Source organism: Pelophylax lessonae (genome assembly GCF_965119305.1).
Source record: "Pelophylax lessonae genome assembly, chromosome: 4".
NCBI lineage: Eukaryota > Metazoa > Chordata > Amphibia > Anura > Ranidae > Pelophylax > Pelophylax lessonae.
In genome coordinates this window covers 81,992,297-82,004,678 of record NC_138771.1, presented here as the reverse complement: position 1 = coordinate 82,004,678, position 12,382 = coordinate 81,992,297, and the positions used below count along the sequence as shown (strand labels likewise).

At 44.5% G+C, this 12,382-nt stretch overlaps 1 protein-coding gene across 1 annotated transcript in view; it reads right to left on the bottom strand.

The window, feature by feature from the left end:
- SHC4 (SHC adaptor protein 4) overlaps positions 1-12,382 on the bottom strand; it is a 136,082-nt gene that overhangs the window by 17,251 nt on the left and 106,449 nt on the right. The window contains exon 8 of the mRNA XM_082254034.1: positions 4,944-5,106. Within this exon, the coding sequence (XP_082110160.1) occupies positions 4,944-5,106 (163 nt within the window). The remainder of the gene's footprint in view (positions 1-4,943; positions 5,107-12,382) is intronic.

Below are 12,382 nucleotides of genomic sequence, written 5' to 3'. Positions count from 1 at the left end.
TTCTTGCTTGAAGAACTCACAGGAACACTGGAGAAAAAAAAGCTGTCTAAAAAATCTTTTTAAGAAAAAAATCCTGCCAGGACCGAAGATCCCAGCAAGGTATCTAGGTCCTTACTCCTGACTAGACAGAAAAAAACTGATTTGCTGTGGCAGAGAGAGAGAGGATATACCCTCGGGGACTGCCCCTAGGGTGTGGCCAGAGCATTTTTATTCCCTGTCTAGTCCTACTCCTGTGGGGGGCAGCATAACCCAAAGGTGCTGAATCACCGAGGACTACGTCTGTCAATGAGCGATAGAGAAAAGTGCATTTTATATACAACTATATACAGTAGATCAGACCAAAATGAAGGAACAAATAAGGGGGAAAGAGGGACTGAGGGACAGAGAGACTTTGTTCCAAATCAGGGACAGTCCCTCAAAATCAGGGACAGTTGGGAGCTATGCAATAGGACCTACTTTGTCTGAAGAAAAGCCGTGTAGAGGACAAGGCAGGTCAAACACAGCCTCTGAATGGTCATATGTACTGCTCTGTTAAAGTCAATGGAATTTTGCTGACCTGTGTTTGATGTGAGTTCCAAGCGCATGTCAAAAGCAAGAAAACAACACCTGAGCCATAAAGGATTTTTATTTACCGTATATACTCGAGTATAAGCAGACCCGAATATAAGCTGAGGCACCTAATTTTACCACAAAAAACTGGGAAAACGTATTGACTCGAGTATAAGCCTAGGGTGGGAAATGCAGCAGCTACGGGACCCAACTGGAGCACCACGAGACCCAAAACAGGGGCTGCGGGCATGGTGCAGGGGCTGTGGACATGGTACAGGAGATGCAGGGCTGTGGGCATGGTACAGGAGATGGTACAGGCATGGTACGGGAGATGGTATAGGCATGGTACAGGAGATGGTTCAGGCATGGTACAGGAGATGGTTCAGGCATGGTACAGGAGATGGTACAGGCATGGCACAGGCATGGTACAGGAGATGGTACAGGCATGGTATAGGAGATGGTACAGGCATGGTACAGGACATGGTATAGGCATTGCGCAGGAGATGCAGGGCTTTGGGCATGGTACAGGACATGGTACAGGCATGGTACAGGAGATGATTCAGGCATGGTACAGGAGATGGTTCAGGCATGGCACAGGAGATGGTTCAGGCATGGCACAGGAGATGGTTCAGGCATGGCACAGGAGATGGTTCAGGCATGGCACAGGAGATGGTACAGGCATGGTACAGGAGATGGTACAGGCATGGTACAGGAGATGGTACAGGCATGGTACAGGAGATGGTACAGGCATGGTACAGGAGATGGTTCAGGCATGGTACAGGAAATGCAGGGCTTTGGGCATGGTACAGGAGATGGTACAGGCATAGTACAGGAGATGGAACAGGCATGGTACAGGAGATGGTTCAGGCATGGTACAGGAGATGGTACAGGCATGGCACGGGAGATGGTACAGGAGATGCAGGGCTGTGGGCATAGTACAGAAAATGCAGTGCTGCGGGCATGGTACAGGAAAATATCCTGTACCATGCCCGCAGCACTGCATCTCCTGAGAAGATGCAGGGGCTGCGGAGGAGTCTCACTTACCTTTCAGTGAGGCGCCTTCCATTTAGAAATGGCATCACCATGCATGTGCCGTCTGCCCGGGAATAGCCGAACGTGTACAGGCTTTCCCGAGCGGCGGGGGTGCATGGGCACTGCCTTGGAGGACAGGTAAGTGAGACCATGACACGAGTATAAGTCGAGGGGGGCTTTTTCAGCATAAAAAAAACGTGCTGAAAAAGTTGGCTTATACTCGAGTATATACTGTACTGAGAGAAAGTTTGAACACATTTCTTAAGGTGTATGGCCAGCAATTTGCAAATGGCATACCTGGCACAAGCATATTGCGTGTAATTTGATGATGATGAATGTTTTTAGTAGTTCCTCATAACTGAGGTCCTCCAGCTCCCCTTATTAGTTTTGTTGCCCTTCGGTAGACTTTCTCCAGTTCTAGGACATCCTTCCTGAGGACTGGTGACAATGACTGGATGGCATACTCAAGATGTGGTAAAACCAGAATCTTGTAAAGTGGTAGAATGATAGTCTTATCTATGGAGTAAATACCCTTTTCAAAGCATGGTAATAGTCTGCTGCAGGGCCGGATTAAGAGCATCATGGGCTTGGTGCTGAGGATTTTGAAGGGCCTTAAGGGCCGTGCCTTGGCATGCACCCAGAGGAGGAAGGGTGCAGCCATGCATGCCTAATTCCACATGGGATGCTGTCTCTGAAGCCCATAAACACATCCATGCATCTGCAACTGTCCCTCCTTGTCCGGCCTTCGTGCTGTGTGGGGAGGTTCTGAGGGAGCTGCCTGGGGAAGCGAGCATAGAAGCCAGACTTCTGTGTTTACAAGTGACAGAAGAGCGGTAACAGTGAATATGGCCAACCCGGGGCCTATATAAAGGTAGGGGCCTGGAGCTGCAGCTCCAATAGCCCCTACGTTAATCTGGCCCTGGTCTGCTGGCCTTGCTTGCTCCAGCTTGGCATTGCATGCTGTTTATGAGTCTGTGATCTACTAGGACCCCCAGATCCCCGTAGCGTGTAACTTCTATTTATATTTTTAGCTCCCAAGTGAATTTTATATTTTTCAAAAACAAAAACTATCTGCCATATACAGTAGCTATCCATCCCTCTTTTTTTTTAGGTCTTCCTGTAAAGTTACTCTACCCTGTCGTGAAGTTATTACCCTGCTTAGTTTTGTATCATCAGCAATTACTGAGACTGAACTATTTATTGCAATCTCCATATTGTTTAAGAACAAGGTAAACAGAATTGGTCCCAGGACAGAGCCCTGGGGCACACTGCTTACAACTCTAGACCATACAGAAAATGCACCATTAATCACCACCCTCTGGATGCACTCCTATGACCAGTTTTCTATCCAGGTACATACTGTACAATCTCATCAACGCCAAAAGACCTTAACAATGTAAAGTTAAAAGGTTTTTTTTTTACCTTAAAAGAGAAGTATGGGAAAGATTTTTTTTTCTTGAATCATACCAAGGCAGATGCAGCATCTCTCCGATGCTGCATCTGTCCCCCGCCGGCTCTAATACTGAGAACCGAGCGATCAAACACCGCCAATCGTTCAGTTCTCACAGCTCTCTGCTCTGCCCCCCCCCCCAACTCTCACTGGAGCGCTGGGCTGTGGAGGGGATGGGAGCCGCTGGCTCAGGCTCCCAGCGGCTCACTAAGGCTGAGCTGTGTGCGGGTCCAGGCATGTGGGTGGATCCTGACCATATGGTCGGGATTTTTCCAAAACCTGGTCCGGCTTTCTGACATCAGCCGACTGTGGGCTTCAGCCCGCTATCAGCTGAAAACGGGTTACAGGAGTGCAAAAAGAACTGCATTCCTGTGATCCACAGGAGAAGTTGGGCCAAATGAGCTGTATACTGCCATCCTTCGTCTCCACAGCATCTCCTACTGAGGGACACACTTGATCTTTCATCACAGCCCGAGAGCTCAGTAACTGGTCCTGCTTTATTCACTTGATTTTACTGATTGTTTCCATGACTTGTAAGCTGGCTCATGTTTGGAAAAAGGAACACCCCCCACGAAAAAATTAAAAGTCAGCAGCTACAAATACTGCAGCTGCTGACTTTTAATTTTAGGACACTTACCTGTCCAGGGATCCCAGGATGTCGGCTCCTCAGCCAATTTTCGGATCGGCTCTTGGGTGCTGCCACCGCCATTTGTGGTAGGGAGACGGCACTGAAGCCTTTTGGCTTCACAGCCGGTTCCCTGCTGCGCATGCACGAGGCATGCTTTGTTTTCTAACTGGCCCGGTGGCAGGTGAAGGAGGAGGGGGGCCGAACTTTTGAGGGACTTCGCCACGGCAGAGTCTTACGGAAGTAGGGACTGGTACCTGTCAAAAACAGGTACCCATTCCCTCCCTCCCCCTAAAAGGTGCCAAATGTGGCACCAGAGTGGGGGAGGCAGCAGATAAGCGTAGCTTCCAATTTTGGGTAGAACTCCACTTTAAGTTTACACGGCAGTCTCTGAATGAATATGATTTCCTGCATGATGTGGTGACTGGCTTACATTTAGCACCACTCCTACCAAAGACTCTGAGCACTGTTTGTATGTTTCATCCTGCTTTATTATTATACCATGTTTTTTTCACAGCAGCCCAGAGCAATTTTTTAGGTTTCCACCCACAGACTCACATGGCAATATGGATGTAGTGCTTGGCGCCTGATTTAGTTTTTATCCTGTGCCTCTTTAGGCATCCCCTGCAGGTGGCTTAAAGTATATGTGACCCCTCACCTTGTAAAACAACCCAATTAGAATAGAATAGAATAGAAATGAAAGGCAAACATTTATGTATACATAGAAAAACAATTATAAATACTTTTTTCCCCATTTTTACTAGCGATCACATCCCCTCTCAGTTGCATAAGGAGCTCAGAGAGCGGGGGGAGGAGAAACAGTAGCACACTGCTCTTCCCAGTGAATGGCAGTGTAGATGGGGGCGTGTCAGCACAAGTCTGAATATTGGAAGGCAAAGGACTGGGTTCCAGCACAGCAAGAAAACTGACCACACTGCTCTCATGCCTAGTGTGGTCAGTTTTTTAATTGGAAAGCAGAGGGACTGCAAGCATTAGAAGGTAATTCTCCCAAAGGAAGCAACACAAAGAGAACAGGATAGTTTTCCATACAAATACATGGTACAGCAGGCACATATTAGGAATATGAAATGATTGGGTATCATTTTCTTTATCCCCTTCAGGACCATGGTAACTATATTCAAGGTTTGGAGGTTCTTTCCCACCCAAAAGTCTCTACGAACCTATATGATATATATATATATGTAATTATTTGCTTTATCTTTGCTATTGCAATCATAAAAAAAAAAAAAAAAAAGAAGAAGATGTAAAATCAATGTGTGAGTTTACCTTGGGGTTTTGCTTATCGCAGTCAAGGCTGGATCCTCCTGTTTCAACTCTCATTTTTTTGTCCAGTACCCCACCAGTAGGGGGCTCCTTTCCTGGTAACTCATTATAGTATTCATGGCCTTCCTTTTCTTCTACTGCCTCATTATGAGGGCTTAACAGTTCACTAAGCAGGAAGAAAGACAAGTCTAAGAAGATCCTTGGTAAGAATTGATTAACTTTGCCAAACAAATAGGCTGTGCAAAACAGGAACTGTAATACATTTTATATGAAAATATTCCAAATAACATCTTCATTGATTCACCTACAGTATATTCTACCAAAATAACACATGGACCTCACTCTTCTTAAAGTGTGCATGTTTATAGGTGTAAAACAACTGCAGGTATGATGATAAAACATCTCATCGTGCTCAGGACTGGTTGTGGATTCTGTAGGTGAGTTGCTTGATTAATCATTGTGTCTGATATAAATGCCATCTGTGTTCCAGCTACGGTTTACAATGAAGGAAAACTAACAGAGTGTCCTCCTGAAGTTGCATGTATCCAATATGTTCTCCACCCATCATAGATGTGAAATCGGCTCCACAGACCGCCCCTGGTGGCAGTCAGATTTCACACAGCTCAGCAAGTGCAAAGATCTTCACACATAATAGTGTCTGTTTTAGAAATGCTAACAAATTATACTATCACACGCAATCACAGCTACTACCACCTAAAGTTTAGCTACACATTTGTTTTTTCCTCAACTTTAGCGTGGTAACGTATCTGTAATGAAGAATTGTCATGTAGGCTGCTTTATCCTGTGGTACTGAACTTGACATTGCTGGAGAATTAAATGGTTAAAATTTTGGGTCTGAACTCAATAGAAAAAGTTCACAATGGGGCCTGCCCTGCCCTTACCCTGGCAAACTTCTTCTATTGAGTGTTAGCCTGGAGATCTGAAACTCTTAACTCCACAGCTCTGAAAGTTCAGCACCAGGAAGAGGACCGGCACCCCTCACTGCCCGCACAATGTGGGACATACTTCATTACAGGTAAGTTAGGTTTTTAAAGCATATAAAAAAATAGCTTCAGCTTGAATCTTTTTAGTAACAAAATCTGCAAGGGTTATTTGTTAATTTTAGTAAAGGAGGTGATGAATAAAGTAATATACTTACCTTTTTCCTCAGGTCCACAGGCTTCTTCACTGCTGAATGACCCATCACCTGAAGCAGTTTCCCTTTGCTGGTTGTGCTGTTGCCCCTCTCTGATGTCATCAGGGCCGCTGATAGGGGGGGACCACCAGCCCTCTTGTAGGGGGCCCGAGCACACAGGGGGGCCCACACAGGGAGGGGGATTAGTGATGGACAAGAAATACAGAAATCTTCCTCCAGCACCTGAATCTGATCTGTCCCTCTCCCTGCTATCAGCTTTTATCTGTTGAGAAAGAGACAGTTGTCCCTTACTAATCCCCCTCCCTTGTGTGGTCCCCCCTCCCAGCACTTATCTCTGCTCAGGAGTTTATTTGTAACTTTGTTTCTCTCTCTCTGTCTCTCTGATCCTGGAGCTCCAACTGCCCAGCCTGTATATTTTTCTCATCTCATCTTCTTTTTTTATTTAACATAGTTTTTTTTTTAGATTTAGCAGGAATAATGCGAGTTATGTTATATTTGTGTCTGATAATAGTGATTTTGTTGTAATTTTAGCTAAATATATCTTTAATATTTTCTTGGGGGGGGGGGGGCCTGCCAGGTAGTCTGTACGGGGCCCTGCAATTTCAACCAGCAGCCCTGGATGTCATCATGTACATTGCAGAATTATTGGACATGGGAACACTGAGGTCCCACCAGCATCCCAGGGGTGTCAGAGGGAAAGACTGCTGGCTGTTGGCAGAGTGAGGAACAAGGTAAGTATTTCACTTTATTCATCACTGCCTAGATCAGCCATTCTCAACCAGGATTCCTCCAGCTGTTGCAAAGGGGTTCCTTGAGCTGTGACTGTTTAACTGATCTTCTATCTGATGCCAGCATAGTTCCAGGACAACAACCTGGCAGAGCCAGCTAGCATGACACCAATGGTCTTTTTAGCTATTTATAATGTTGCAGTCTTCCTTCTGACTGCCAATGTAAGGGGCACAGGCCCTTGATGAACTGGATTTATCAGGGGTACCCTGATACCTGAAAATTATTTCAGGGTTTTCTCCAGGGCAGTAGTCTACAAACTGTGGCCCTTAGCTTGCCTTTATATTTGGCCCTGGGCACCATTTCACCAACTGGCACGAATGATGGGGCACCATTCCCCCTACTGACACCATCAATGGTTCTCTCATTAAAACCAATGATGAGGCACTAATACTGGGGAATTTTCTACACCCACTGGCCACAGTCTGACTCCTCTAAAGCCTGAAAGACAGTAAATTGGCTCTTTGCTCAGAAAGTTTGAAGAACCCTGCTCTACGGTAAAAAAAGTTAAGAAAGGCTGGCCTAACAAGCATTTATCCCTTGCTGTACAGGGTCCCACCGCAAGCAGAAATTGTAAGGATAGGTGTAGTTCAGCTTTTTTGCCAGGATAGTATGCCCATATGTGATCCTATTGGGGAGATTTTCCCTCACTTCCTTCAGAACCCCAGGAGCCACTGTACCCCTTGCACCTATGAGCGGATGTATCCATACATCATAACAGGGTGGTCCTGATCATTTCTTTCTATCTTCCAGTTAGCAGCAGGGACTAGGATGTAATATAGAACATTTTTTTAATGTTTTCATTGAGTGCATGCTTCAACCACCTGAGTGTCTGAATTGCATCATCCAGAAAAGGATCACAATCCCCGGATCTACAGTATTTCCAGTGACAGAATATGGAGGGTGAACTTGTGAAGATTTATTTTTTCATTCATGGTGTTAGTCTTCTAAGCCATGACCTTTTCACATCAATCACCATAACACACGTATAACATAACATACTTACAGTGAAGCATATGTGCGTCTAAAAAGAACTGCTTGTATTGCCTCTACTTCATGTTTTCCTTCTTTAGATTATTTTTCTAGGGTAGAATGGTGGCTATGAGTCTAAAAACATACCTCTATTATGGGAAAGGTTAAATAAGCCACATTTTTAAGATTATAAAATTGTGTATGCCTGTAAAATGGCGAAAAACTACAGTACCTAAAATTGTTCATAGGCGATGCTTTAACCACTTGCCTACTGGGCACTTACACCCCCTTCCTATCCAGGCCAATTTTCAGCTTTCAGCGCTCTCACGCTTTGAATGAAAATTGCGCGGTCATGCTACACTGTACCCATATGAAATTTTTATCATTTTTTTCACACAAATAGAGCTTTCTTTTGGCGGTATTTAATCACCTCTGGCTTTTTTATTTCTTACAAAAAAAAAGAAAAAAAGACAGAAAATTTTGAAAATAAATACATTTTTCTCCTTCACTGATGTGCGCTGATGAGGCGGCACTGATAGGCTGCACTGATGGGCACTGATGAGGTGGCACTTATGGGCACTGATGAGGTGGCACTTATGGGCACTGATGAGGTGGCACTGATGAAGAGGTACTAATATGCCGCACTGATGAGCACTGATAGGCGGCACTGATGAGCACTGATAGGTGGCACTGCTGGGCACTGAGAGGTGGCACTGCTGGGCCCTGAGAGGCGGCACTGACGGGCACTGAGAGAAGGCACTGATGGGCACTGAGAGGCGGCACTGATGGGTGGCACTGATAAATACTGACGGGTGGCACTGATCAGCACCATCAGTGCCCACACTCAGTGCCCATAGTGCTGCTAGTCAGTGCCCATCAGTGCCTAGATGAGCAGGCACTGATGGGCACTGACTGGCAGCACTATGGGCACTGATGGAGGGCACTGATGGCGGTACTGTGGGCACTTGTGTCATTATTTCCCCTCTTCTGTAATCAGGGCACTGGTGATCAGTGCCCTGATTACATTCCTGTGTGTTCTCTTACCGGTGTTCGGGCTCTGCTCCTTCCTCACAATGCAGTCTCCGTGTGAGGAAGAGAGCTGGCGATGACAGATGATCTCATATGTTTACATATGAGATCATCTCTCATTGCATGGCCCAATCACGTGGTAAATGGCCGCTGTGATTGGCCATTTACCACGATCTGTGATTGGCTGTGTCTAAGGGACACGGCCAACACAGATTTTCCCCGATGCGCGCTCGCGGGAGCGCGTGGGGAGTCTGTTTCTGGGAGGCCGTTTAAAGACGGGTAAAGGGGCACACAGGGGTAAAGGGGCACCTTTAAAAACAATTTCTATTATTTTTATTTAATTTTTTTACACTTTTTTTCATTTACCTTTATTGCTATCACAAGGTGTGAACCAGCCCCTTGGGACAGGTACTTTTCGTGGTAACATTAAGGGTCTATGGACCCCTGATGTCTCCCCTGCCCTCCAAGGCTGCTGATCAAACACAGATCTGATGCCCTGTTCACACCTGAGCAGAGCAATTTTGAAAAGTTTTAATTTGAGAGTTTTGTAAGTGTATTACGAGCATTTTAGAAGCGTATTACAAGCATTTTACATGTGCATTCAAGCTTAAGGTTATTTTAGCCAATAGAAAGCACTAGGGGAGGGGATTAGGGGGCGAAGAGCTGCTGTTTTGCCAGAAAACATGCAACAAAATGCTCCTAAAATGCTTGTAAACACTGATGCTGAGCGTTTTTGAGGTGTTCCCATTGAAGTCTATGGTGCCAATCTATCTAAAATCTACCTAAAAACTTCATGTACTTTTTTTTTTGCAACAGGCATTTTGTTACATGCGACAAAACATTCAGATGTGAATAAGGGCCATTGAAATGAATGGGATTTTTTTTTGTTCAAAGTATTAGAGCTACAAGCTTCAAGCAGAAAATCGCTCAGGTGTGAACGGGGCCTGAAATTGGAAATTACAAAATCCTCATTGCTTTTGGCTTCATTCATCAGAGGAGATTGGGGAAAGGATGTTCCTCCATCCCCTCTGTGGACAGATGACCAAACTGCTTACCATGGTCCCGGGCTCCCCGTTGGTACAGGAGAGCCCAGGAACTGCGGCAGGCGACAGCCTAACGGGGGCCTCTTCTGAGCGCTATAAATATGATCACTATTACAGGAAAGCCAATTGCCAGCTCTAAATAAAATATATCAGGACGTTTATATACATACGTACAGTATGCTGGGCAGTGAGCAGTTAAATTGTTACAAATAAAAAAAAAAAATTTAAAAAATACACTAGAATGGCTTGAATTGTATTAGGAAACAATAAAGTCTAGACAAGATATTCAAGAGATATATGACTTAAGATGTCTTCTGTGAGAGATATGTGAAATGTCTAGAACAGAAAAGCAGTAGTGAGTGGAGGAAGTTGGGGGAGGGGAGGGATAATAACTGATATGTTCGACTTGTTGATGGCTTTGTTCAATGGGGCATGGGAAGCAGCATGAGTGATCACTATGGGGGAATGTGACCGATCTAAAGATTTCACCATTGGTGGCGTGAGTTTCAGTATCTTTTCCATCGCAACCCTTTCATATATTATTTTATCGCATATTATCTCCCCAGGTTAGGATGTCAATGTCATTTTTTGTTAATTGCCACATCTGGAAGTTTTCATGTAAAACGTCTTATCATCTTGCGTTACAACATTCTGTGGCCTCCAAGGATTTCTCGGTTTCCTTCACTATTCTCTTTGGAAGATAAAGTCTTTTTCATACGATCAAGTAAAAACATAGTTTATTTTAATTGGCAAGCGCTCTACAATGTCTCCATGAAGCACTCAGTGGAAACGTCTGTATTTTATTTCCCAGAACTGCGAGGGGAGAAAAAGCATTTCCTTTCCCTTTACTTGTGGATGTTTTCAATTTGTAGAACTTTTACGTTACGCTTTCTTAATTGCCCTTAAAGGAGTAATGTCACCAAAATGTCATATATATATATATATATATATATATATATATATACACACACACACACACACACACACACACACACACACACACACACACACACACACACACACACACGTTATATTGCCAAAAGTATTGGGACACCTGCCTTTACACGCACATGAACTTTAATGGCATCCCAGTCTTAGTCCGTAGAGTTTAATATTGAGTTGGCTCGACCTTTGCAGCTATACTAGCTTCAACTCTCCCGGGAAGGCTGTTCACAAGGTTTAGGAGTGTGTCTATAGGAAAGTTTAACCATTTTTCCAGAAGCGCATCTGTGAGGTCAGGCACTGATGTGTACGAGAAGGCCTGGCTCACAGTCTCCGCTCTAATTTATCCCAAAGGCGTTCTATCGGGTTAAGGTCAGGACTCTGTGCAGGCCAGTCAAGTTCCTCCACCCCAAACTCACTCATCCATGTCTTTGGAACTTGCTTTTTGCACTGGTGCGCAGTCATGTTGGAACAGGAAGGGACCATCCCCAAACTGTTCACACAAAGTTGGGAGCATGAAATTAAATAAAATGTCTTGGTATGCTGATGCCTTAAGAGTTCCCTTTACTGGAACTAAGGGACCAAGCCCAACCCCTGAAAAACAATCCCACACCATAATTCCCCTCCACAAAATGATTTGGATCAGTGCACAAAGCAAGGTCTATAAAGACATGGATGAGTGAGTTTGGGGTGGAAGAACTTGATTGACCTGCACCTCCACCCGATAGAACACCTTTCAAATAAATTAGAGCGTAGACTGTGAGCCAGGCCCTCTCGTCCAACATCAGTGCCTGATCTAACAAATGTGCTTCTGGAAGAATTGTCAAACATTCCCATAGACACACTCCTAAACCTTGTGGACGGCCTTCCCAGAAGAGTTGAAGCTGTTATAGCTGCAAAGGGTGGGCCAACTCAATATTGAACCCTATGGACTAAGATTGAGATGCCATTAATGTTCATGTGCGTGTAAAGGCAGGCGTCCCAATACTTTTGGTAATATAGTGTATATAGGTTCTTCAAAAATTTTCCACACTTTCTTTAACTCTATTAAATGTAAAAAAGTCCCCTCGTATGTGTGTGTATATATATATAAAACATTTTTGTGCATATCTATGCCATTTCCAGTTATCCCATGCCCCGTGTCCTGAAATGGTTCAGGAAGATTATTGTACAAATACACCTAATTAGAGCCTGTGAGCATCTAGCTGTGCCACTCACGGGTGACAAAAACAGATGATTCTGGGCACTCTCATTCACACCGGAGCTAATCGCCCGTGCAAATGTAGCCTAACACTTTGGGGTCTATTTATAAAAAAAATTGCATAGCCATTTGTCCAGTGTTTAGTGCAAATTGGGCAAAACCGAATGGTATTTTGGCTATTTTCTCACGTGAACAAACGTTCTTTTATTATGTACAGTAGTAAAATGCCATATTATGACCACTAGACCTTGTTACAAAAAACATATGTATTTCCTATGTCCTGCAGCTCCATCTAGCAGCCATAATACAGTAT